A 27,364-nucleotide genomic window follows, 5' to 3' on the forward strand; every position below is an offset into this window, starting at 1 on the left:
CTCCCCCTGCTTGTGCTGTCAAATAAATAAAATCTTTAAAAAAAAAAATTACTTGAATTGCTTGTGGAAGGGGCAGTTTTGGGCTTTACTCTCAAGATTATGATTTAGTAGATCTGATGTAGTGTCCAAGGATCACACTTTTTTTTTTAAAGATTTTATTTATTTATTTGACAGAGAGAGACACAACGAGAGAGGGAACACAAACAGGGGGAGTGGGAGAGGGAGAAGCAGGCTTCCCACAGAGCAGGGAGCCCGATGCGGGGCTCGATCCCAGGACCCTGGGACCATGAGCTGAGCCAAAGGCAGACGCTTAATGACTGAGCCACCCAGACGCCCCTAAGGATCACACTTTTGAGAACCTGTGACCTACAAGATAATAAAAGTTCAAACCCCTTAACATGGAATTCAAGACCTCCTATAATCTATTCTTTGCCTACTTCTCTAGCATTATTGAACTAGTTAAAGAACTGGTGCAAGTCCATGCCTTGGGTTTTTGTCTATCTTGTTCCCACTACATGAACCCTCTCTCCCTCATTTATGTGGTACTCTCCCAGTCCTTTAAAATGCCTATGTGTTACTGCTGCAGTGAAGTCCTCCCTGACACTGCAGCTTCCAAAGTTGATGATGCTTTTCTGTGCCACCTCTGTACCTTCTATGTACTTCCTTTCTGAACACCCTTGTGTTATGATTATTGATTTACTTACATGCCTTCAATTAATCAACTCTAGATATCACTATCTCTGGCACCCAGCAGTGTCCAGGACATAGTAACTACTCAGGAAATAGAAATGGGGGAGGGGTACTGGTGGTGATGATTTGATAGGGAGGGGAGAAGCTTAAGGAACATAACATGGAATCAGAGTAAACAGGATGAGGAACACTTCCATCACGCTCATGCCTGTGAACTATTTTCCTCTACTTACCTACCTTAAGCCACCCTAACAACTGGTCAAGCATCTTCCTTCCTTTTCTTGTATTCAAAGTTCACCCAGCTGATCTTTTGCTATATACCGTTTTTCCACACACCATTTAATTTCCCAGTATATAATCACCAAAAGGCCATCCTTTACTGAGTATGCATCTCCTATCACTAAACAAAGATGATATCCTTTCTCTCACATGATCCATAATAGCATACACAGGTCACTGGTAATTTTTCTCTTCCCCATATGAATGTGGCACCTATAAAGGGCGGCTGAAATGAGTAGCAGCATGTTGAACTGCAGACTTTTATCTCCCTGATGCTGTTGTATCTGAAAAGAGAGGGGGGCACTTCCTAATTCCTATAGCCAAAACTAGTTATTTCTTATCCTCATTCATTTTGCCAGCCTGGCCTCTGGTCCTCCTGTACCACTCTGTTCAGGTCATAGCCGAGACAGGTCAAACTAGAGGGGGTGGGGGTGGGATCAGCTTACAAGAGTAGTCTGTTATCTCTAATCAGTTATCTGGGCTGCTTTTCAGTGACAGAACCAACTTGGAGCCATTTTGATGAGACATCTTTGTGCCAAGACCACCCATTTTGCTCTTAACTGTCAAGTAACCTCATCGAGATGTTTATTAGTCAAGGGTGCCTGGGTGGCTCAGTGAAACGTCTGCCTTTGGCTCAAGTCATGATCCCGGGTCCTGAGATCAAGCCCCGAGTTGGGCTACCTACTCAGCAGGTAGTCTGTTTCTCCCTCTCCCTCATGCCCTTCCCCACCACTCATGTATTCTCTCTCACTCTCGCAAATAAGTGAAATCTTAAAAAAGAAAAAAAAAGATGTTTATTAATCAAAAGAAACCCTATTTTTAAGACCCTAAGGAAAGAATACGGAAATGGCAACTTTCCTGCCCTCCTTCAGTCCAAGAACTACCATATTTAGGCTGAACCATTTACGAAACCGATATACTGTGGTTACCTTGCTATTTTTCCAATATACCAAAATTGTTCCCACCTTAGGCCACTGCCCTTGCTATTACTGAATACTCCCCAAAGCTATTTCTATGGCTCAGTCTTGCTTCTTTGCTTTGCTCAGAAATTATCTTCTCAAAGATGCCTTCTAGCAATGCCACTCCTAGTACTTTCCATTTCCCTTGCCCCAATTTTTTTGCTCTTTACCACTTATTATTACTACCAGGAGACATTATATATAAATTTATTTATGGCACATTTTTGCACCCCTCCAACATTCTAAGTTCTATGAGGGTAGGGTCTTTGCATTTCTTAGTCACTGCTATCTATATCCCCAGTGCCTAACATGGTGCCTGGTGGTCAACATGCGTTTGCTGAATAGCTGAATAGACTCAGACTTATTGCCAAATTACATAACTTAAAAAAAAAAAAGTACATACATCAAAATACTTATGGAAACAATGGTTAATTTAAACAGAGCATTCACCTTGGGTAGCTGCGTATATACCCCTAGCCCTCATCATGCTGCCTTTGCTGCAAACCTGTTGGGAACTCTTCTGCAAGAATTGTTTTCAGAGCCAGTTTATGAATTACATCATTGGTCTTTTTACTTCAAAAGTCATATTGTGTTTCACCAAAAAGTTCACAGTGTAAAAAAGCCAAACCAAGCACAGAAAACATATGAGAATATATTTCAGGCTCTCAAGACAAGGCCTCAGAAGCTTAGATGACTAGTGACATCAATTGACGAAGATCACCTCTCGAGAATACGGACATGGACTGAAAAGGGTTAATGCTCACAAACATAGAGGTTCTGGAATTTGAAATTAAAAACACATTTTAGGCACAGATCAAATTATCGGGGGACAAAGAGGTAACTTCTTCTATTTCACTTCAGCTTATAACTCCAAACATGCCGCTGTAGGTGAGCTGCTGCCCAGACTGCATCCAAGATCGTTTAGCTGAGGACTTGCCCATTCTTCTAGTCACTTGGGATCTTCAGCCTGCCCATACTCCAGCCCACATGGCATTTGCACTCATCTTCTCCCACTGGTCCAGCCATACACCTTCTTCCTGAGTGCAGGTACTCTAAAGACTTTGTCTTAAAAAGTATCACTTCAAACAGCTAACAGTTAAAGGAAAATCTTAAGAGGCAAAAGAAATGAAAGAACAGGGAAAATGACAGCAATATCCTCTGAGTTTCAGGACAGTAGCTTATTCATAGGTATTTTTAAATGTCATTGGGCAGAACAAAACACTGAGTTCCTATTTCTCAGAAATGCTTCCTCCCAGGATGCAACAAAGAGAGTCCCAGCCAGGACTATAAGCCACTCTTTGCCCCAAGTATTCCAATACTATTAACCAGCCAAAGAGAAAGAGAATGGGCGCTGTCAGGCACTGATCTCCCTTTCTGTAGCACGAAGGCCAACTGAGGACTGAAGATAATGAAAGGACTGGAAGGAAAGTAGACACACCAAAGATACGGTGTCAAGTGATATATGAGATGTGTTCATAAATGAATGAGTTATTCCAGAGCCATACAAACAAATCAATCTCTTTACTGGAGAGGCACACCTCTCGTCCTGTGTATTATTCAAATGTACTAACACATGAAAGATCACATCACCTTGTTTGTGGATACATTTAATATCCCTTACCCTTCCCATCTTTCAAAACATAATAGTATACAAAATATAAAATATCTTAAATATTTATAAAAATCGCAAGAAAAAAATAGAACGTATGAAAATATTTTTATCTGAGTTCTCCCTCATTGTTGAGAGGCAGCTTAGTTTGCCTTGAGTTCATAACTGTTGAGTGGGTAGGAGTATGCCCTGCCTAATACTATTCTGTCCCGGAGAAGTTTAAATAAAACATAGTAGTTGCAGAAGAGGATGAGAGCCATGGAAAGTGTGTGGTTCCACTTCTCCGACCGCAGCAAGGAATAGAGCTGGTAGAAGACGACACTGCCCTCGATAAGGATGAGCAGATTTAACAGCCTTAATGGACGATGAAATAGGAACTGTAAGGAAGTTGAAAAGCAAAACGTTATTTCATAGAAAGGTAAAGACTGTAGTTATTCTCACATTTTTCTCCTAAAACAATTTCATATTTACAGGTTCCTGTGTGCAGTAACATATGGATCTGCTTACCGAACATCAATCAGGCTATTTCTTGCTGTAGAGACCCAAACCTTCTCCTTTTTGCTCAAGGAATAATGAAATAAATTTTATTTCAATGCCCTGAGATATGAGAAAGGATCCCACCCAAAAGAACTGCCCCTAAACATTTTTCTTAAAATTATATCTTGGCTATATATTTTTTTTGAGATAATCGAAAGTACATTTATCTAAGACAGGGACTGGATAAATTGACTGAATGGAAAATATTTTATTTATTTATTTTTTTTTAAAAAAAGATTTTATTTATTTATTTTAGAGAGAGAGAGAAAGAGAGAGAGAGCACGAGAGGGAAGAGGGTCAGAGGGAGAAGCAGACTCCCTACTGAGCAGGGAGCCCGGTGCGGGACTCGATCCCGGGACTCCAGGATCATGACCTGAGCCGAAGGCAGTCGCCTAACCAACTGAGCCACCCAGGCACCCTGAATGGAAAATATTTTAGACTTCGCAAGTCAAGAGGCAAAAATTAAAGATATTATATAGGTACTTAAAGCCATTTAAAAGGAAGCATTTAAAAAAGTAAAAATCATTGTTAGTCTGTGGGCTGATCTAAGACATAAACACACTAGACATGTCTGGGGGGGAGGGGAAGTCTTACAAGTGGAAATATCAAAACAATAATTTCTTAATTTTCCCTTAAACCGTTCACCCACCATCATCACTGACTCAAATCCTCTACACCATGTATTTCTGCTGGGTTTTTTTCTGGATATTAAGAAGTAGGGTACACTGACAGGACAATGAGGAAGGAAGAAAAAATTCATCAGAATTAGAGTTTGGCTAAAAACAGGACTGCTCACTGTTTTCATTCCACCAAATTCTTCACTCTAAGAGGCTAAATCCTGGTTTACTAATAAAAACATATTATGAATAGAAAGACAGAAGGTTGCAAACTGTGACAATGGTAGCATATCAGATCTAAATAAACTAATTTAGACTTCAAGGTTCAAATCTGAGAATAAAGCCAAATCATCATGACAGCTCCAAAAGGTAGCAAGATTCTTCGGGTCCTTCTTTGAGAGGAAGAAAATGTTTAACCTGGGTTATAGTATATGATACCCAGTAATATCATGTATAAAATTGGCTCAGAATTAATATTCCAAAAGGACTCAGGCAATGGGAGTTTCTGCGACAATTATAATATTTAAAATTAAATGTGCCAGTAAGCTATAAACTGAATGAGTAGAAAGGTGAGGAAAAGTTTTAACTTCTAACAGCTATAGGTAGTCGGCACATTTTAAATGAGTGTTCTCAAACTTCAGTGTGCCTAAGAATCATTTCAAATAGGTAAATGCTGCAAATTCCTGGAATCCTTCAGACATTCTGATTCAGCTGGGGTAGGGACCCTGAATTACTTTATAAAGAGTGAGCCAGGTGATTTAAATGCAAGTGGCCCAAGGACCACTTGGACAAAACACTGATTTACCTGTTCGGTCATGCAAAATCAGTAATAAGTTAATTTTCTTAATCCTTATTCTTTGGATTTCACCTGATTCTTCAGCAATCCAACACACTACCAAGGAAAATACTTATTTTTCAAGCAGAAAACTCCAATAAAACATCTGGTTATTATAGGTTTCTTGAGGCGACTGCAAGGGCCAACAGAAGTCATTAACGGCCTATGGAATACACCTGACTGAATTAAATATTCTGTGTAGAAACCAAATGCTTATGTGGTTGTGACTTAAGTCGGCTCCTCCCTAGTTTCCCCATTCAAGGGCCTCTCACCTGCCCCATGCTCCTCCCAGCCCCCACCCTGTCCTCCCCTACCCACCCCCATTGTATTTACAAACATCCAGCCCTATGTGAAACTCCCAGTATTTAACTGCAAGGCCCTTAGCAGCAAACACCTGCAGAACCAGAACACCCATGTACCTTCACAGGGAACTGAGAGGGAGGCAGAATGAGATTCAAGTATCTCAAAAAAAGATCTCCAATTCTTTTTTAGACTATAATCTCCATTGAAAGGCAAGGCACTGCACTATGAACAGTCCCCTGCATGCACCTTCTTTTCCCCACTGCGACTGATCAGCTAGCCTTTCCCATATAAATACTTCTGCCTCCTAGAGTCAGAATTTCCAGAAAACTGAAAGATCAATAGAACATAATCCAAGGCATAAATTCAAATGGGACAGAAGCTGGGTTTAATGGATGTCTATTGCTTCTTCCTTTTTAACTTGTAAGCCTTTTTCCTTTTAATCCAGGAAAAGGTAAAAGGCCAGAGATCATGGCATTTGTCTTACTTTCAAAAGGGAAGTCAAGGTACTTTAAGGAGGTGATACAAATGACAAATACCAAAAAAACAACAAAAAACACAAAAAAAAAACCCAAACAAAAAATAAACCCAAACCCAATAAAAACAAACAAAACCATTACATTACTACTATACTAAATATCACTTAAGGATACATAAACACAATATAATAAGGATACCACTAAACCAAACTATTACAAATAAAAATTATAAGCTGAAAAAGGGAAGTCTTAAATAACTGCCTACTTGTTTTAGGTAATACCAGACATGACAAATCCCAATAGGACTTTTAAGCTGTTGGAGCTGGGACAATGCTAGCTGGTACCTGATCTTCAAACTGCCTTTCTGAATATATTTCCAAAAGACAAGGGCCATTATTATAGTAATAGTAATAATTATTACAATGTGCCACACACTGTGCTAGGTGCTTATACACATAGTGGCCTCCTAACACTTAGCACTAAGTTTATGTTTGAAAATAAATAAGTGGTACTTGCATAAAAGCGGGCATGGGATACATCTGAAGGCACTGCCACGTTGTAAGGCCCCATGGCTCTATATAAGCATCTGCTGTGTCGCACCAGCACCCCTTGAGGCCATATTGTATTTTCTGACCAACTAAGGGAGAAAGAAATGCAATGTTAGCATATTGGCAATTACAGATAAGACAGTGTCTGGCAAGGCCAACTACATTTCTATGGAAGGGATTAAGTATTCAAGGCTTCATCTGCCTGAATTCTGAGAATACATTGTATAGTCAAACTGGAAAGAGTTAGGAAGGATTTGTTATCATAACTTCATTGCTATATAGTAGAGAGGCTGCAAAGTGATACAGTTAACTCAGTGTCAAAGGACTTATGAGGCTTTGGAGAATGAGCAGAAGTTAATGTGTAAGGCATCTATGAGCCAGAAAATCAAGCGTTAAGTAAGTGGACTGTCATCTCAATCCCAAGTGAGCAAAATCTACTGATGGAAATGCTAGAGAGAACAAACAAGAGAAAGTGGACTGTAGTGAGAATAGTGGAGAAATGAACACACTGTCAAATCAGCATGACATCTACTGTAGACCTACATCCCAGAAAGCTATAGAAAATCAATCTATTTGTCACATACTTCAAATGCCTCATATATGCGTGAAGATATACAGAACACAGAGACACACAAGGTAATGACACACAGACTTTACTTTTTACCGCTTTCTTGGTTTATTTTTATAGAAGTTTCTCTAGGAAAAAGAAGTTATGGAAGAAGCTTCATTGTTTCCAGCACCAATGTAATGGAGTTGGGGTGGGGTTGGGGATCTTCAGGTTAAGCTTTTTAAAAAAATCTAAGTTAATTCATCTCTTCCTGATTTTGGAAAGGTTAGTTTCCTAGGGTAAGAACTGGGACATTTTAGGTATGTTAAAAAAAAAAAAAAAAAGGAAAAGAAAAAAGTCTAGCACCCTGAAGCTTTCCCAGTTCAGAAAATGTTCCGTCGGCCTTGCTCACACTTACCAGAATTAAAGTGATGATACACCTCATGGCCATGTGCCATCAAGGAGCCTGAAGATGTACAGTACTAGTACTGTGGATTGTATTTTCAATTTTTATTGAAATTTGTCCTTTGCCCACAGTCGGGTTTCTTTTCAGCCTGGCCCAATCTCTTTCAGTTCCTGGGCTTGAAGGCCTGTGCTAATCTGTATCAGACATCAAGGCAGATAATTGAAGGGAGGACTCTGAGGGGGAGAGGGGAAGGGCAAGTCCCCTCAATCTGTCCCACTTCATTAGGAAAGAATTTCTAGGTGATGAAATTTGTGAAATGTTCCAATTATAAAAGGGAGGAAGATGAAGATGGTCCAGGTCTGACAGGAAGGTATGGTGAAGGGCTCAGAAGTGAGAGAACAAAAGGGTTCTAAAGTTACCCATTTTGGATCACAGGGACCATGCAGAGAAATGACTGATAAGGGGACACAATGAGAGGAATACTCAGAGAGAACTCAATTAGGGACAGTTTTCATTTAAATATGGGAAAAGCAGGGAAACATTCACTAACGAGTTTAGGAAAAAAGATAAAAAATGCAAGCAAGGAAAACTACTAGAACAAATTTGCATTTATTAGAAAGAAAAGATGAGAGAAGCAAATTCTAGCTGCCTGAGTGTAAGATGATTAGCTAGCAACTATTTAGCTGTGGCAATGAGGAGGAGAAGATGAATCTTACAGGCTTCCAAAGAGAATTAAAAATATATCATGACTCTGTGAATTTGGGCAAAGGGTTAAGACTGAAAGAAAACTCCAATATTACAGCTTGGGAAACAAATTACACACTCCAGGTGACCGGGCAGCTGACAGGTAGGAGGCATTTAAGGAGGGACTGGGGATGGTGGTGGGAATGAGTTAATGTCCCCTGTGTTCAGTTTAGAGTGATGACAAGCATCCACGTAGACAAAAAACTAAAAATTAAATGTTCAAAAGCCAAGAACAAGAATGACATACAAAGCAAATAAACATGATCAGCAGCATGTAGAAGGTGTTATATGGTTTTACCCTCTAGGCTACTCACATGTGCTGTGGAGCATTGCTGTAGGACCCATGTTCAAGCTTCTGCCACTTGCCCAGGTGAGCAGCTGATTTATGTAGCAAATCACAGTATTTGGATGGCAGCAGTTGTGTGGTGAGCATGACAAAAGCATTGATCCACACCATAATGAGGTGCTCACATGACCAGCGCATGTCATAGTATTGGGTACTCTGGAAAAGATCAGAAAAGGGAGAAATGATCTATGCACTGTTAAGCAAGAAGGTAGGGATGGGTGCGTGTACATATGCCCTGCAGACAGATGCCACACTGAGTCACACATGCATTGGTTGTCCTGCTGTCCGTGCAGAAAGTTCAAGAGCAGAGTCCTCCAAAATCCTTCAACCTGACTTTCTGGCTGTATGAATTAGGGTTGGGAGGGAGAGGCAATTATATTTTAAGTGCTTCCTTTCTAGAAGAGGTGAGTGCCCTCTGTAAATGACCACTCCGGCTGCAGATGTGCTTCTCAGTGGGTGAAGAAAGGGTACTAAAATGTCCCAAAAGATTTTGGGCTGAAGTGACATCCAGACCATTTTTCTTTTCTACTGAAGTAAATTGAAATTTAGATAAAGGTTAGATTAAATTCAAGGAAAGTCCTGATTAACCATGTTAAGATCAACTACAGTAGGCTGAACTGTATTAAAACCTCAATCCTCTTAAGCTACTACATACTGATTCTATTATAAACACAAATTTTATTTTTCCCAGAAACTGGAAAAAAAAAAAACTTTAAAAAAGAGAAAAAAAAGAGGGGACCACCACGGGTGCATCACATATATGGAAATACCTATCCGCCAACCAGGAGCGGTATTAGTGCACTCCAGATGCAGCCGAACTCCACCATCCAGGCTGCCAAAGGGGAGACAGAGAAAAGGGGGATTAAATAAGAAATACCCAGTTTATGTCATTCACACACAAATTCAGGAAGCACATAAAAGGAACCACTTACCTTCACAAAACACAGGGGGAGAAATGCAACATAGTAGGCACTGAAGAGGGAGTTGAAGAGAACTTCCTTGATTCTGTGGTTGAAATCCGCTTTTAGACATTCAACTTCATTGCGAATGAGGTCTGGAGATAGGGGGCAGCTGTGTGTGGGGATGGGCGTGGCATTATTAAACTGTTCTTTTAGAGACTCCAGCAATAAGGAGAGGAAGTCTTTGGATTTGGCCAAGCCACCCACAGTTGAGGCACTTTCTTCTACCGCCTGGTGCTGAACCACATAATTATAGTCTGTGAGAAGAAGATGAGCTCTACTATCTTGGTGGAAACAGCAGAGTGGAACATAAACACCAAACCTGTAGAAGACGGTAAATATGAAAATGAGACCACAGATGCCACCTAAGATCAAAGCTGATAACTATGTTAGTAAAATAGTCATGATTCACGAGAATGAACTTAAGAGAACAGGGACTCTGCTGACAGTAAATTCATTACTGGAGAAGTTCTTTAATTTCTTCACACAAAGGCAATATACATTCATTGGAGAATAGAAGACTACAGAAAATCACAATGACAAAATAGAAAACACCAAAAAATGATCACTTTTATAATTTTTACAACTGGGTGCACAGACTTCATACTTTTTTCTTTTTATGTTTAGCCTCATACAGTATAAACTGTTTTGTAACTTTGAGTGTGTGTTTATGTATGCGTATCTATTTTGAGCATTTTTTTCATGTCATTACAAATTTTTTCTATAACAATTTTTAAAGATACTATAGTATTCTCATAGAGATGTACCATAATTGACTCATTTCTCTCTTGTTGGAAACATAGGTGGTTTCTTACTTTGCATTACCATAAATATGAATGTATGGATAAGATCCTACATGATCTTTGTGTGCATCTGGTAATTTTCAAATGGTGCGCCCTTCACTTCCAACTTCCCCTTCTCAGTGAGGGGCTCCCCTGCCTCCCCACTACATCACCCACCCCAGTCCTACAGGCCCTCTCAGTTCCCCCTGCCTGGTTATTTTTCTTCACAGATCTTACCACTCATATATTTTACATACTTTTCAGGTTTTTTATTTGGGTGGGGGTGTTTTGTTCTTCTTTTTTGGTCTATCTTCCCCCTCACTACAATATTAAGTTCTGTGTACCAGAGATTTGGGTCTACTTAATTCACTGCTATTTCCTTGATGTCTAAAATAGTGGCTGAAACATACTAGGCACTCAATAAATATTTGATGAATTAATGAAACAAATTCTAGAAGTACAATAAAAAAATTTCTAGAAGTAGAGTAACTTGGTTAAAGGACTGGATATTTTTGAGACTTTTCATAACTTCTTACAGTCATTTCAACCTTGGTTCCTTAAAACTTTTTAAAAATACTTTCGCCAATCCTCATTAAGTAATGTCCACATTGTGATTTACATATTGTAAATAAAATGGTCATTTCACTGGCATAAATTCAGATATGAAAAACAGCAATTACAAAGATATCCTATTTAGTTATGTATTTTATAAAAATATTAACAAATTCACCTATTCCTAGTTTTCTCTAGAGGGAGAAAGAATGAGCTTGTTACAAAGTAAGAGGATGGTTAGCAGCTCCATGATCCACCATGAATGTGCCCTGGAGTAGTAGTGTGGGAAGGAGTAAATGAAGAAGCAACCGGCAGAACTCACACATATGCAAAACTGTGAAGGCCAGAGAAACCTGTCAATATTGCTGGAAACACAAGCTGCACATATAGAGGTGAGACGAGAGGCTAGGGTGTGTGGCAGATTGCAAGGATGGCCCCATTTCTTAACCCTTCCTGTAGTCTTACTACACAGCCCTCATTCTGTGTGTGAAGTGACCCTGCCCTAGCCCCACAATGGGCTCAACAATGTGACCTGTTCTGGCCCATGGAATGTCAGCAAACACGATGTGATCAGAAGCTCAAAATGGGCTTGCACGCTGGGGCTTGCTTTCATTCCATTCGATCAATTTCATGTGTCCATACCTAGCCTGCCAGAGCATGAGAGACACTTAGAGCAGAGCTGAGTTGTCCTGGTTACTTAAACTGACAGCTAGTCAATCCCACAAGGGTGACTGAACCCAGCTAAGATCAGGAGCGCTTCTTGACTTCCGGCTGACTCCAACGCATGCACAATAAACACACATTGTGGAATGCTACCATGGTTTTGCAGCTGTTTGTTACAGCATTATATGGCAATAGATAACTGATACAGGGTAGAATGAGAGAAACTAGAAAGGTAGCATCAAAGGCTTAGACTTTGGAGGGCTCTGTAAGGTAAAAGGGGGTAAAGGAAATGACTCATTAAAGAATTTTAAAGAGGGTTAGTGACATGATTCAACTTCCATTCTGAAAATCATTACGGCTACAATAAAAAATGGAAAGAAGGAGAGCAAGAATGGGTTACCAGAAGACCAGATGGAAGTTTAGAATGTAACAGCAGAGGTTACAGAGAGCAGTGGATAGATTCAAGATAAATATAAGAGCTACAACCATTAGTCACTGGACTAATCTAAACTGAGAAGCTAGCTGAGAATCAAGTTAAAAAAAAAAAAGGCAGTAAAGAGTCCCTTTTTTAACCTATGAATAAACAAGAAAATAAAGATGTAGTTATTGCCACTGTCTAGTATGTTAAACTTCTTATAATTATTTTTTAATTTAAGTTAGGTGAAAGATTATTCAACTTTTAAAAAGTGAAGAAGGCAAATATATTTAAACATAAAATCTGTTTAAATTACATGCTTCTTTCATTGTTTTACAGGGGCGTGGGGAACCTTCAAAATTAAGTTTCTTTATATTCTACTGAAATGAACAAGTTTGCTACCCATTTTGACATGGTAATTCTTTTAAACCTGCCCAAAATATTGCTTGATATATCCATAATTAGCCTTTCAAATCAAATGCAGTTAAACCCAACTGATTAAACCAGCTATTGCTGAGAAATAGAATAATGAAATCATTTGAAGTTGAAGTAGGTGAAGTATTAGTCTAGACATACAGAAACAACTGATGTAAAATATATGCCATGTAATAAATATGAATCATGGAAAATGTTTATAATATAGAGTTCATTTTGTAGGGAAAAGGGTAATACTAATGAACTGAGTTGATTGCCTTAAATAATTAAACAGTATAACTAGAAAAATAAATAAGTAAACAGTATAATTAGACCCACCATAGGACAACCAATAGAAAGACTCTTCCTGCCATCCCTGCATAACCTCTAATTATGCCTTGATTTTATACTATGTAACTACCCATATAAATCTATGCTTACACTTCAGCACCATAAATGGTTATATAAAGCAATGATTCTCAAGCTTGAGTAAGCATCAGAATCATCTGGAGGGCCTGTTAAAAGACAAATTGCTGGGTCCTACCTTCTGGAGTTTCTGTTTCAGTAGGTTTGGGGTGGATCTGAGAATTTCTATTTCTAAAAAATTTCCAGGTGATGCTGATGCTGCTGTTCTGAGAACCACACTTTGAGAACTACTGATTACAGAGTAATGGTGCAGACAAGAACGCTGGAATCAAAAAGACCTGAGTCTTTCTAATTGTCTGACCACAGGAAAGGTTTTTAGTCTCTTAATCTGTCTTTACCTGTGGCAAGGCCTGCTAATTGTCTGCCAAGAGCCACTGTTCTCCTGCTCTTCCACTGCAATAGAATTTTTAGTTGAGATACAGCTGTTCTACTAAAGACAAATTTCCAACCTCCCTCATAGTCTATCCTGTTAGGGAAGGTGGAGCAAAAAAGAGAGCAGAAGCCTGGCTCCCAACACCTTGGAAGCTAGCTGCCACAGCTATCCAAGATGATTTACACACAGACTATACAGAAGAGAGAAATAAACTTCTAACTTTTTAAAGCCACTAGTACTTTGGAACTGTTATGTCAGACTAAATACACAGCCTCCTGGGTTATGGGATGATTTCATGAGGTGATGTTTATAAACATCTAGCCCAGCAGCTAGCACATAACAGCAATAAGTGGTAGCTATCTACTAACATCCAATGAAGAAAGTATTAGCCCAAGGTATACAAGTTAAACTATTCAGAAGAGTTTAAAAGCCAGTATGTATAATAAGATACAACTATACACTCATCACAATGGCTAGAATTTAAAAAACAGAAAACATCAAATGCTGATAAAAACGTGGAGCAACCAGAATGCTTATAGAATTGATGGAAGGTGGGCGCCTGGGTGGCTCAGTCGTTAAGTGTCTGCCTTCGGCTCAGGTCATGATCCCAGGGTCCTAGGATCGGGTCCCACATCAGGCTCCCTGTTCCCTCTCCCACTCCCCCTGCTTGTGTTCCTGCTCTCGCTGTCTCTGTCAAATAAATAAATAAAATCTTTAAAAAAAAAGAATTTATGGGAGGATAAAATGATACTTCTTTGGGAAAAGGTCTGGTAGATTCTTATAAAACTAAACATATTCCTCCTACCTTATGGCTTAGCAAGGCTTCTCCTAGGTATTTCTTTGAAGAGAATGAAAACATTTCTCACAAAAAAAGACTTGTATAAGAATGTGCCTAACGGTTTTATTTTTAGTTAATAGCCCCAAACTGGAAACAACCCAGATATTCAACAGGAGACTAAACAAACTATAGTATATTCATATAATGAAACGTTACAGACATATGTAACCACGTGGAGGATTCTCAAAAACAACATGCTGAATGAGAGAAGGCTTATACAAAAGTGTATATACCTTATAATTCCATTTATATGAAATTCTAGAACTGGTAAACTAATCTATGGTGGAAAAAAATCAAAACAGTTGATTACCTCTGGGAAGTGGGGGGTGGGGTTTGATTGGAAAGAGGCATGAAGGAACCTCTGGAATAATGGTCATGTTCCACATTGGGATACAGGTTTGACTTACAGGTATATGCATTTCTCAAGACTCAGCAAATGTATACCAGATTTGTGAATTTTATTTTATATAATGAATTTTACCTCAAAAGGAAAACTGTAAGCAAATATCAAACTCTAGTTATTGATACGCACATGTTGACATATTTTGGAGGAAGTGAACTGAGGTCTGCAATTTAACTTTCAAATGTACCAAAAAAAGATGGACTGATGGATGGACAGAGGAATAGCTGGACAGTTATGTGTCATGCAAATATAGTAAAATATTAATGAATGGAATCTAGGTGGGGTAACAGGTGCTTGCTGAAAAATTCTTTCAATCTCATGTTGTTTAAAATTTCCATAATAAAATGCTGGTCAAAAAAAGTACTTAAGTCCACAGGGCTTGAGTATGGGGTATTTCTGTTACGTGAACCCAAAGATCAAAATAATCTGACCAAAAGACTAAGATTGATGAGCCAGCTCATTCAACTAACATTACCTATCATTTGTGCCAATATAGGCAGTACTTGGGCGCCTTATTTGATGAAGAGAGCCAATTAAAATATTCTCCACTGGTAGAATAGCCAGACCTCTCCAGTTTCTTGGGACAGTCCTGGTTTATCCCTATTGTCCCAAATGTATCCTAGTGTAGAGAATAAATTATATGGTCACCCTACTCACTGATTTTTCCAATTTTCTGAGCTTTTGGCTTATATTTGAACAATTTCCTCTTTCTCACTTTTATAGGATTGTTTGCTTGACCCAATAATTTCTTTAAAAACTTACTGATAAAATGGTAAAACTGGAGTACTCACGGGTAGCCAAGGAAAAGGAGATTGAGCACTGAATGGCTTCGGAAGAGATTGACGAGGGTCCAACAAAGTACCCATCCACATAAAGTGAGTAGCACCAAGCGAGCTGATATCAGAACCATGTAGTGAATCATAGATGCTGCACCCGCCTTAGTGGCCTGAAAGTTTGGAAGCACCAAAAGGAACATTTTATAAATGGCCTTATTCAAAAGCAATGTGACTCAAGGAATTAAGATTTAGTGGAAATCTGCCCCCCCAATTAAAGGGGGGGAGAAGAAAAACTGCCCGATCCCACCTTATCTTCATTTTTAAAGATTCAGACTTTTCCAGGCAATTTGTTGGTTCCTCCTTGTATTCTCATAGTGTCTCATACAGACGTCCCTTAAGTTCTTATGACATTGTCTAATTTGTTTACACTGGGGATTCTCAAAGTATGGTCCATGAACCACATTCATCAGAATTACTTGGGCTGCTTACTGAACTTGCAAATTCCTACTGCCTTTCCTTACCAAATATAGGGAACAAAACTAAGTCAAGGGACCTATATTTTAATAATCCACCAGGTGATTTTTATGTACATAAAGATACTGAACCATTAATTTATCTGATTTCAGACTAAACTGTAATAGTCTCAATAGTAGCAACAATGTTTTTTCCATTTTCCTTGGGATCCTCCTCCCAATCTATTTGCTGAATTAATGTTTAATGAATTACTGGAGCTTCAAAAAATAATCAGAGCTTCTCTGACAAATCCCTATATAAATAAAAGTTTCTCTTTTGACTTTTGCAAACAGAAATAATGGACAATCACTTCCACTTCTTTATATCACAGCTATTCAAATATTTTTCTTTAATCCCACATTTTAAAGACAGATTAAATATAGTAAGAACGCATACTTGTCTAAATGTGAAGCTCTGCAATGTTATGTTCTTTCAGAATGAACTAGGAAGAGAATGAGCAAAACGCAGGGGAAAATGGCAGATTCCTACAACCTGAAAACAGCAGTGTCAGAATGTAGAAAAGGCAAAAAAAAAATTATGTAGGGTCAACAGCAATGGGAGGGGATAAGGAGTTTTCAGGTCCTTCATGTATCCATTTCTTAATTTACCCAACATACTACATAGCATATATGACATATACGCAATATATAATACTTATACAGTGACTTATAAATGCGAAGAAGCAATTGAATTAATACTATAAGCCTCAAACCGTGGGGAAGGTTCAAACTGTTCTAACCGCAGGGCAAATAATTGTGTTATCACTCCCCTGATACATACCTCATGCCAATGTACCCTACATGTCAAAGCCTAAGGAAGGCATTTAAGTGGCTGGAATTACTCCATTGTCTCCATTTTCAAAATTAAAAAGGCTGCTCTGCCCAATGTCACCAGAGTAGCAGAGCTTGGACGTATTTATCATTTTTGTCTTATTCCAGAGCCCAAGCTCTTAACCACTATGCTAAGCATGGCAGATGCTATATCGGGTCCTAGGGACACAGTAGTAACCAAGACAAATTAAGAATTCTGTCTTTATGAGGCTGCCCAATTAAGAAAGACAAAAATTAAACTTATATTTACACAAATAATTATTTTTACAATTGTGGTAAGTGCTACAGGAAAAGAGTGGGCTATAAGGGAAAGCAAATAACAAGAGACCCCAACCTAGGGAAGCCTTTCTGAGGAAGTAGTATTTTAGCTGGGATTAAAGAATAAGCAAAAATGAGCCAGGTAAGGGGTAGAAAAATATTCCTAATATTATGTTAACTGAGAAGTATAGTACATATGCACATAAAAATTTATATACCAAATATATCAAAATATGGCCCTTTCAATAATGAGGTTGTAATTTAAAATTTTTTTCTGCTTTATATTTTAGTGTTTTCCAATTTTTTTTCCCCAATAAAATGTACTACCTTCCTATTTAGAAAACCAGTTTCTTAAAAAGGGAGTTGCAGGGGGTGCCTGGGTGGTTCAGTGGGTTAAGTGACTGTCTTCGGCTCAGGTCATGATCCTGGAGTCCCGGGATCGAGTCCTGCATTGGTCTCCCTGCTCAACAGGTTCTCTCTCTCTCTTATCCTCGCTCTCTCTTAATCTCTCTCTCTCTTATCCTCGCTCTCATGTTCTCTCCCTCTCTTATCCTCGCTCTCAAATACATAAATAAAATCTTTAAAAAATAATAATAATAAATTTAAAAATAAAAAGGGAGTTGCCTCAGGTTGGTAGAAGAATAGCTGAATTACTTTTTGGTCTTGCGGAGCAAGTCAAGAAGTAGAATTGGCCTGGAGGTGAATAAACAGTCTTATCTAGTTGGAGGTATTCCTTTTGAATAGTATTTAGCATTCTGAATTAATTACCTCCAGCCTCTCCTTAAAAATGATTGGTCTTTCTCAGGATATATAAGCAACTGCCCCTCCCCCCCAAAAAAAGGCAAACATTTTAATGGAAAGAAGGAAAGATGATTTATGATGGGTCTTACCATCTAATTTAGCTTTTTTAGGAAGAGAATCCCTATACAGCTCTTATTTTTAATTTCTGAACAGGTAATATGTTCACCAACACTCAAGATACAAAATGTGCAATAGTGTTTGTTGTGAAATTTCCCTTCTTCTGGTCCTGTTACCAGCCACAACTAGGCAGCCTGTTATTAGTTTGTAGGTCCTTCTAGAGATAATTTATTCATACATAAGCAAATGTATTTTGTTCCTTCTACCCACCTATTCTAAACACTGTTATATACTTTATTTTTTTTTTTACTTAATATTTTAGTGGTCAGTGCATTTTCATCTTTTTAATGGCTGCATGCTATTCCATTATGTAGATATCCCATAATTATTTAAACATTCTTTCATTCTTCCTCATGGACTTTAAGGTACAGATTTCAGTCTTTGACCAGAAACCTGTTTAAATTTAGCTTAAGTATTTTGTTCTCAGTAAGAATTACAGGTTTCTTTAGAAAACAGCTAACATACTTTTCAACTAAGGTCATGCAAAACTTGTTAAACTACTGTGAAGCCATTAGCAAAAGGAAGAAATGGAGTACATCAAGTTATAGCCCTTGGAGCTCCAAGGTAGAAACTCCAGTTATGAAGGATTTACACATTAGCCGGACATACTAATTTGGCATGTTCAAATACCATTCCTATGTAACTGAAGAGATGAAACGAAATCCTGCTTGTTTTCACATAGAAAAACATAAAACTCCACTGAGTTCCTCTAAAGGAAGAATATAGTGTAATATATCCAAAAGTAAGCACCTACTTTCATGACCTAAATAACAAACTTGGGAGAAATGTGTTTTTTGTTTGTTTTTTAAAGATTTTATTTATTTATCGTCAGAGAGAAAGAGAGAGCACGAGCACAAGCAGAGGGAGAAGCAGGTACCCTGCTGAGTAAGGAACCCCTTGTGGGACATGCCAGGACCCTGGGATCATGACCTGAGCCGAAGGCAGATGCTTAATCGACTGAGCCATCCAGGCATCCCCCTGGGAGAAAAGATTTTAGACAGACTTTCCCCTTGTGAAAAACAGGTGATCCTACTACCAGTGTTTTTCAGTTAACTTCAAATGGCTTTCAGGTTATGACTTAATACGTTCAATTACTCTGTGCTCACAAGAAATAAGGTTCCTGAAAATTAGGGCTTATAAAAAGACTTTTCATGCATGTTTTAGAAGGAAAAAGATTGACTCTCAGTTATCTCTGATTACAGTAACGATTTAAAATTATACACTGAATTATAAACTCCAATATAGGGAGGTAAGGTAATTATTAGCCACTTTAGCTAAGTTAACATTTTTGTTTTTATTTTTATAATCATTTATAGGGCTTAAGATAATAAAATCCTAAGAGAACACATTTACCTCCTCCAATGGAGTTTACAAATAAAGAATCTTACCAATGGCCAGTTCTAGTAACATTTAATTTTAAAAAGATCATATTAATGTCCCAAGTCTTTACCGTCCACTAAGATTCTAATCTTCAAGATTAGTCTTATACAAATTTGATGTTGTCATTTTAAAATTCCAAGTTTTAACAAACTCAAATGTCTCTTGCTAGTAACCCCACAAATGGTACCTAATATTAAGCAAATATTACCTGAAACAAAGTTTTAGATGCAACTCAGCATTTATATATAACTCTTCATATCAACAGTTACTTAAAATTCATTCTATTTTTACTATAACTATCAAAATTAGAAAAATTATACAGAAGAACTCGGAAGCCAGAAATAAGCTCCTATCAAACAAATGAGATTTCTAACAGTTCTCTTGGATTCCAGCACAATGAATTTTAAATCCATTGCAGGAAAACCTTTTAAAAAGAACTAGCACATGGGGGCACCTGGGTGGCTCAGTCGGTTAAGCATATGACTTGGGCTCAGGTCATGATCCCAGGGTCCTGGGACGGGCTGGCGTAGGGCTCCCCGCTCAGCGGGGAGTTGGCTCGCTTTTTGCCCCTCCCCCCCACTCGTGCTCTAATGAATAAAATCTTAAAAAAAAACTAGCATAACTCATATGGAAGTAGAGAAATTAATTTGTAATTGTTTTCAAATTATATTTGGGCAATTCACATACTCAGCTTGAACCCATTCTAGTAACTAACTCTAGCTACAAGTGATAAAATACAGTGAATGAGCTATTACCTCTGAGATAAGGGCCCACACCAGCCTCCTTGCAAGCATCACCGTGATGAATGCTGCCAGGTGGTAATCAATGAGATGGAAATTCTGTTAAGAAAAACAAATCACTGCATCAGAAAGAAATATGCATATGTAGCTGGAACTACTACATCAAGAGGTTTGCCCCCTCAGATCTTCCTTACATCACCTTATATGTACAGACCACAAGAATCTGAACGATCTTAGAGAGACTATCTACCTTCTACTTTCTACTACCTAATTCTACTCCTTTCATGAAAGATTGCTTTAACTTTTCAAATACTATTTTAAACTATCTGGAATGCACTGTCCTTTTTTTGAAAGTTTACTGTGTTGAAAGGAAAATAGAGCTTTGAGTTAAAAAGTGATAGCTGCAGAACTATGGCAAGAATAATTTATTTAAGGGGCACCTGGGTGGCTCAGTCGGTTAAGTGTCTGCCTTTGGCTCTCAGGTCATGGTCCCAGGGTCCTGGGATCTAGCCCCGGGTCGGGTTGCCTGCTCAGCAGGGAGCCTGCTTTCCCTCTCCCCACCCCGCTTGTGCTCTCTCTCAAATAAATAAAAATCTTAAAAAAATAAAAAAGAGTAATTTACTTAAAATGCCATATTTATAATGAGTGTCAAATTCAATGGATCAGATGAACTCCCAGTGTTCAGGAGTTCCTATTTTTGGTCTCTCTATGCAAGCTTATGTTAATCTAATTGGGCATCTACTGACCTAAACTCCCTACTGGCTGACATGTCTATTACCTTCAATTTAGTCTTTCTTCTTAACTTGATTTAAAAACATGTCTTGGGTCCCTGGGTGGCTCAGTTAGTTAAGCCTCTGCCTTCCACTAAGGTCATGATCCCAGGGTCCTAGGATCCAGTTCTGCATCAGGGAGCCTGATCCCTCCTCCAGTGGGGAGTCTGCTTCTCCCTCTGCCCCTCCGCCTGGCTTGTGCTTGCGCTCTCTCTCTCTCTCGCAAAAAATATAATCTTTAAAAAAAAAAAGTCTTATATTTGATCTTTTCTTCCTAAGAAATGATAGTATTACCTAGATGCTGCATATGGTTCCTTCTAATTCTAAGCCTATATAAATAATAAGCACAATGAAAAATCATTAGCAACAAACAAAATTGGTAGTCATTTTGATGGTCAAAAGGTCTGTAGGTTTCTAGAGTTCTCCTTCCAGACTCAAAAGCTGTATTTCTCAGTTCAGTCAGTAAATATGTACGGGGCATCCACAATGTGTGCCAAGTACTCTTCTCGATACTGAGGATACAGTGCTGAAGAATAACAGACAAGCTTCCTGCTCTCTTGGATCTTATTTTTTACCGCAGTGTGAGAGGGAAAGGGGATGGCAAGGATTACTAGTTGTCTCTTCCGCCATCATAGTCAAATTTAACTGGACACTGACTCCTTGATAACTGGAGGTTCATTCCCTTGCCTCCCTTGCAAAAACTACTTGTAGGTAAGGGATGTGAGGGGAAATGACATGCCCTTAAAGGAAGGAGCTATCTTTCTCCTTTCCTCCTTCTTGCTGGCCAGATGTGCTGACAGGAGTTGGAGCAGCTATCTTGGACCATGGTTTGGAAGAAGCATGTGGGGGGTGGCAGAGCAATGGAAACAAAGAGCATACCACCTGCCTAACTCTTATTTAATAAGGAACTAAGGTTCTACTCTATTTTAGCCATCCTGTTACAGCAGCTAAAGCCGTATCTTTAATAAATTTAAGTGTAAAGTCAATGAAAAGCTGACAAGCAAAAGCATTTTAGCTAGTTACAACTGCTGGTAAGAAACAAAACAATGATAAACAGTAACTGGAAAGGCAGTTGCAGAGCCAATTTAAATTGTTGGTTACGAGGACATCTCTGAGATTGTGGCATTTGGGCTGAGAGCTGAATGACAACAAAGTAACACCCATGGCAAGATCTGAGGGCAGAGAGCCCCAGGCAGAGAGAAAAGGATCACAAAGGCCCTTAAAACAGGGAAATATGTCTGGTGTGTCTGAAAATCAGCAAGAGGGCTGGAATGATGTAATGAGTAACAAAAGACTGAGTTTATAGATATTTTTTCCTAATGAGAAGTCATGGAACTGTTTCATGCAAAGGGTGCCAGGTTCTATTTTAAAACAATCACAGTGATTGCTGTGTGGAGAATATACTGTAACAGGGCAAGATCGGTTAGGAAGTTACTGCTTTTAATGCAAGTAAGAAATGAAGATGGATTGAACAGGGTCAGTAGCAAGGGCGATGGAGTGGCAAGATTTGGTATACATTTTAAAGGTAGAGTAGCCAGAATGTCAAGAGAGTGCTTACCTCAGATCATTTCCTTTTCTCTTTCTCTGTTTTGGATTCTAGTGATATTTATCCCTTCTTAGCTTTGAGACCCCTTGTTCACCCCACTCCTCCAAAATAATGCAAGCAATTCACTAGACCCCCTACCTAATGTTTGAGGGTCTTATTTATGTATCACCAGTCAATCTCAGACATTTTTGTATCAAAAGATTTAATGCCTAACGTATCTTATTGTTAAGTAAATTTTGTTATACGCTAAATCACTGAAAACTAGTAATCTACTTATGATTAATTCTATAAACCAGAATATTTGATTAATCACTCTCCACTCCTGACTAATCTGAATAACATACTATGCTACTTCTAGCTTTTATGTTTCTTAGGGTTAAGACTCACTCAGCTAATTGCTTGATGGCTACAATAATACTTTATATATTCGGGGGTCCACATTTTCTTTTTGATAATTATTAAGATCTTGAAATGGAAAAAGAAAAACCTAATATATAAATCTGACAAATTTCTGAGTCAGACACACAAAATAGAAGAAAACTTAAAAGAGACAGACCACTAGTTGATATCTAAGTCCCTTCTAGAGCAACTCAGGCATGTAGCCATCTCCCATGTTCGAATACCTTCAGTGACAGGAAGTAACTAGGTCTCTGGCAGCCCATTCATCTTTGAACAGCTCACCAATTCAGGCCCCTTTCAGACTGATGGGCTGAAATCTTATTTGCTATTCCACAGATGTTACTCTTAGTTTCACAGTTAAACGCTAAGGTTTGTGTGAGCCAGGACCATATGTGGCAGATAAGTGAGCCAGGCCACAGGATAACCTGCTTCAAGTGTGCCTTCCTCTATTGCACAGACCGAAAAACTAAAAACTACATTTCCAGACTTTCTTGCAACTGAAGTTCTAGATTTGACTTAGTTTCTGCCAACCATAACCATTACATAAAACCTGAATTCAAACTGAAATTGGGAGAGGGGCAAGGTAAAAGGCACCCATGTTTGGTGGTATGAGTCAGAGCAAAGGAAGCATAATTCTGGGCTCAGCAGCTCTAGCAGCAGCTTCCTGATTATGACAGGAGCACTGGCTCCCTTTGTTGCAAAGCAATATTTGTAGGGGACTTTTAAAAGAACTCTTGTCAGAAATGGTTGACTGAGAGAAGAGCTCTTTGATTAGCCTGAAAATTCAACAACTGAGAAGTTTCCATGGAATGTCAAAGTGAAAACTGAATGATGAACTACCCAACAAGCCCTTATGGAGTAAATACAGAATAAATAATAGGAAGTAGAGCACAGCAGTGAGCGAGAGTACTCACTCTGTTACTACGTGATTTTGAGCCAGTTTTATAATCTCTAGGTTTCATATTTCTAATTTTTTGTGGGTTTTTTTTTTTTTTTGAGTAACACAAGCAGGAAAGTGTTAAACCGAAAAGTACAGTCTTGATATACGAGAGCAGGTGAGCTCAAGAGTGAGAGCTGCAACAAATCATTACAATTCATAAATAAAGAAACCGAAATTCTCTTTACTTGGTATTAAGTAGGTACCTTGTCAATATGGAAAGAAAATTCTTAATAGTTAATTCCTGGAACAACCAAGTGATATATATTTTTTAAATGTTTATTTCTTTCCCATATTATTTTGAAGATTTTGGTCCACATTTGATTCCTATGTTCATCAGGCCAAGGAACATTTCTAATCTTGATAAGCCCCAAACACACACGTAAACTACCCAGCACAACAATCTTCTTTCTCCTAGAGCATATCTCCAATCCAAATCTGCCATTGCCAACCACTTACCTACCAAGTAACCTGAGTAGCCTTACTCGTTATTTTACACCCATCTATGGAGAACTTCTCTGCATCAAGATTATCTCTGCTCTCCTAAATAAATGGAAAGAGGGTGGAAGAAACCTACAATATACTTTAATGTACTTCAGCAAAGACAACTAGTCCTTGTCTCAATTTTTTGTAACAGAGCCCAATTTTATTCCTGGTAACAATAAATCATATGAAAGAATTATAGTTTCCAGTCTCCTTGTAGTTAGGAGTGGACATATGTAAACGTGATGTGAGCCTGGCCTATAACAAACTCTCCTATATACTTCCCTATGCTCTTTCCCCTTTCTAGCTGAAAGAGGTGGACCACAGCCAACTTGGAGGCCACGTCCTGGAAGACAGCAGAGCCTCCATCAGTCTAGGTTCCCTGTTGACCACATGGAAGCTTGCTACTCCTGCAAACCAAAACAACTGCCTCAGACTATTATGCGTTTGAAGCATTATACAATTTTGGGTTTATTTGTTACATTAGCAACCATTATCCTAAGATAGTCATTAAAAGGGTAAATTTCCTGGAATTTAGTCATACAGGCACCTTAAGTCCAACAAATTTAATATACTGCAAAGAAAGCTAGGCATCAAAACTCTTGATATTATAAAAAATTATTTAAAGGCTTTCTGCATTTTCAATTGTAATTTAACTTTCCAGATATTTATATTTTAACAATCTTATGAGATTACAGTTCTGAAAGTAATCTGTGGTTTAACAGAAAACATTTTTTTGGAAGAAAAGTAATCTGTACACATAGGCTTTCCAACTAGTTTCTTGGTTAAGTAACATACAGAAGTTAAAGGCCGATTAAGACTTACCAGTGAAGTACAAGAAGCAGGATGATTATAAGGGTACCACCACACTGTTTTATAGATATTGATGTACTGAATAAACAGAGCAACCAGCAGGTAGATGAAAAAGAGAAATTCAAAGAGCAGGCTTCCATCCACAGGCAAATCAGGAATTTGGCAATGACGAACAGGACCTGGGGTGATTAAGGCTGTGATAGGTGGGACCGGAAGGCCAATAGCACTACCATTCCTGAAAGAGAAAACTATGGTTAACTCAGATGGTGATAATCTTTCAGTGTTATAGAGCATAAAGGGCCCCTGCTTCCCTCTCCACTTACTGCTTAACCGTTGGCCTTCCCTCAAGACTCTGTCCTAGGATCTCCTGCTCTTGTCTTCTCCCTCTCCACACACTCTCTTAGTGATCGAACATGGGGCCATGGCTTCCATTACCTCTAACATGCTGAAAACCACAATCTGAGTTTCAGACCCATGTTATCAAGCTGTCTACTGGACACTGCTGTGTTCTTCCTCCTACAATCCTGACCCTAGTTCATGGCCCACTCAGTAGCTGCCAAAATCAGAAAAATGGGAGTCATATTAGAACTTTCCTCTGCCTCTCCATATCCAATCACTCCCTAGATCTTAAATATTCCACTTTGTAAAGGTTTTTCCACACTGCACCCTCCTCTTTAAACCCACTGCCTTAGTTCAAGCAGTTACCATTTTTCACCTAAACTACTGAAGTAATCTCCCTAGAATTAACTCCATCAAATTCTCCAACCTGCCTTCAGAGATCTAAAGTGAAACTAATAGTGCTACTGCCTTGCCTAAAACCCTTTAATAACTCCCTACTGCCAACAGGATAACATCCAGAAATTTTTAGTATGTCCTATGAGGCTCTTGGCTTAACAGATTAGTCCCATCTCTTGTCACTCCTCCACATGCAACCTATAGAATATCCATGCTGTTTGCTATCTGTGAATATATATGCTATTCTTTTGTATATACTATGCCTTCCACCAGCAATACCACTCAAAACCACCTTCCTTAACCCCTCACTTACACATTTACTGACAAATCCTTCAAGACTTTTAAAATGATCAAGCATATCCTCCATGAAGCTTACTGACTCACTCAATCTAAACCAATTCATCTCACCCCTGTGCTCCCATTATACCTGAATTATACCTTTATTATTGTACTTTTCATTACTGTTACATAATTTCTTGTATATATCTATGTTTTGTCTATCAGATCATAATTAAGGATAGAGACTGTACTTTTCCTACTTCAATTCACATATATACCTTTATGTTGAAAAGACAGCAGACTAATGTGGTCACAAAAGAGAGATATCTTAAAATACAAATTAAAATAGAGAGATTTTACTCCCCATCTTCTGGCTGTTCTTTCTTCCAGGCTTTTTTTTATAGGTCAGAAAAAGCGGGGCTATCTAAAATGGTAAGATGGGGTGGATAGGGAATAAACCTGCCCACTGTTTATAAACCTGGGAATAGTTACAGATATCTAAGGGTCTACTATTGTTTCAGAACAAGGAAAAGAGGCTTGGTTCGGTTATTTCCAAAGCAGATTCCAAAGAAGGAACAATATCAGCATTACCATTCTACTCTAAGATTTCCAAATATAGAATTGTAGCATTAGTATGTGACATTTATAGTACTTTAAGTGACTCATGGAACTATGAACTCTGCTCATTCTAAACATTTAAGAATACCATGGCAGAGGGGCGCCTGGGTGGCTCAGTCAGTTGAGCATCCGACTCTTGATCTCAGGTCTTGATCTCAGGGTTGTGAATTCAAACCCCATGTTGGGCTCCACGCTGCGTGAGGAGCCTACTTTAAAAAAAAAAAAAAAAGAATACAATGGCAGAATCTCAGAAAAGCTGGAAGCTAGAAGGGAAGAACAGGGTTGGGTGGGGAGATGGTGGGAAAAAAACTAAAAATTTCTTCCTCTTATTTCCAAAGAATACTCCAACAGAACAAGCTTACCAAGGAGTAGGTTGTGAACTACCAATAGGTCTCACAACCACACCGGCTTAACCATAAATCAATCATTAACACATCAGAGCCCGCTGATCTGTTCTGGGACATGGGCCACTGCACAATTCCAGGAGCTATCACGCACATAGAATACAACGTGAAAGGTGCTCTGTGGAGTCATACAAGTCAGTGGATCTGAATGTAGGGGATTAATGCCAATAGCTAATCTATTCCCTCTCCCCAGTTAAGCATGAGATAAGGAAATACAAAATTCTGATGAAAAGTTGTAAGGTTA

At 38.6% G+C, this 27,364-nt stretch overlaps 1 protein-coding gene across 1 annotated transcript in view; it reads right to left on the reverse strand.

Annotated features, from left to right (window-relative positions):
- Window positions 1-2,567: 2,567 nt before the first annotated feature.
- The window catches only part of TMEM39A (transmembrane protein 39A), a 30,693-nt gene continuing 5,896 nt past the window's right edge, over window positions 2,568-27,364 (reverse strand). Inside the window, exons 3-9 of the mRNA XM_028110655.2 lie at window positions 25,097-25,319; window positions 20,152-20,235; window positions 15,513-15,667; window positions 9,829-10,177; window positions 8,865-9,052; window positions 6,822-6,942; window positions 2,568-3,914 (exon numbers count right to left, since the gene is read on the reverse strand). Coding sequence (XP_027966456.1) covers window positions 3,681-3,914; window positions 6,822-6,942; window positions 8,865-9,052; window positions 9,829-10,177; window positions 15,513-15,667; window positions 20,152-20,235; window positions 25,097-25,319 — 1,354 coding nt within the window. The 3' untranslated portion in view covers window positions 2,568-3,680. The remainder of the gene's footprint in view (window positions 3,915-6,821; window positions 6,943-8,864; window positions 9,053-9,828; window positions 10,178-15,512; window positions 15,668-20,151; window positions 20,236-25,096; window positions 25,320-27,364) is intronic.

The sequence above is a fragment of the Eumetopias jubatus genome, unplaced genomic scaffold, assembly GCF_037043125.1.
Source record: "Eumetopias jubatus isolate StellerSeaLion01/CBP00866 unplaced genomic scaffold, mEumJub1_p1.0 scaffold_1, whole genome shotgun sequence".
NCBI lineage: Eukaryota > Metazoa > Chordata > Mammalia > Carnivora > Otariidae > Eumetopias > Eumetopias jubatus.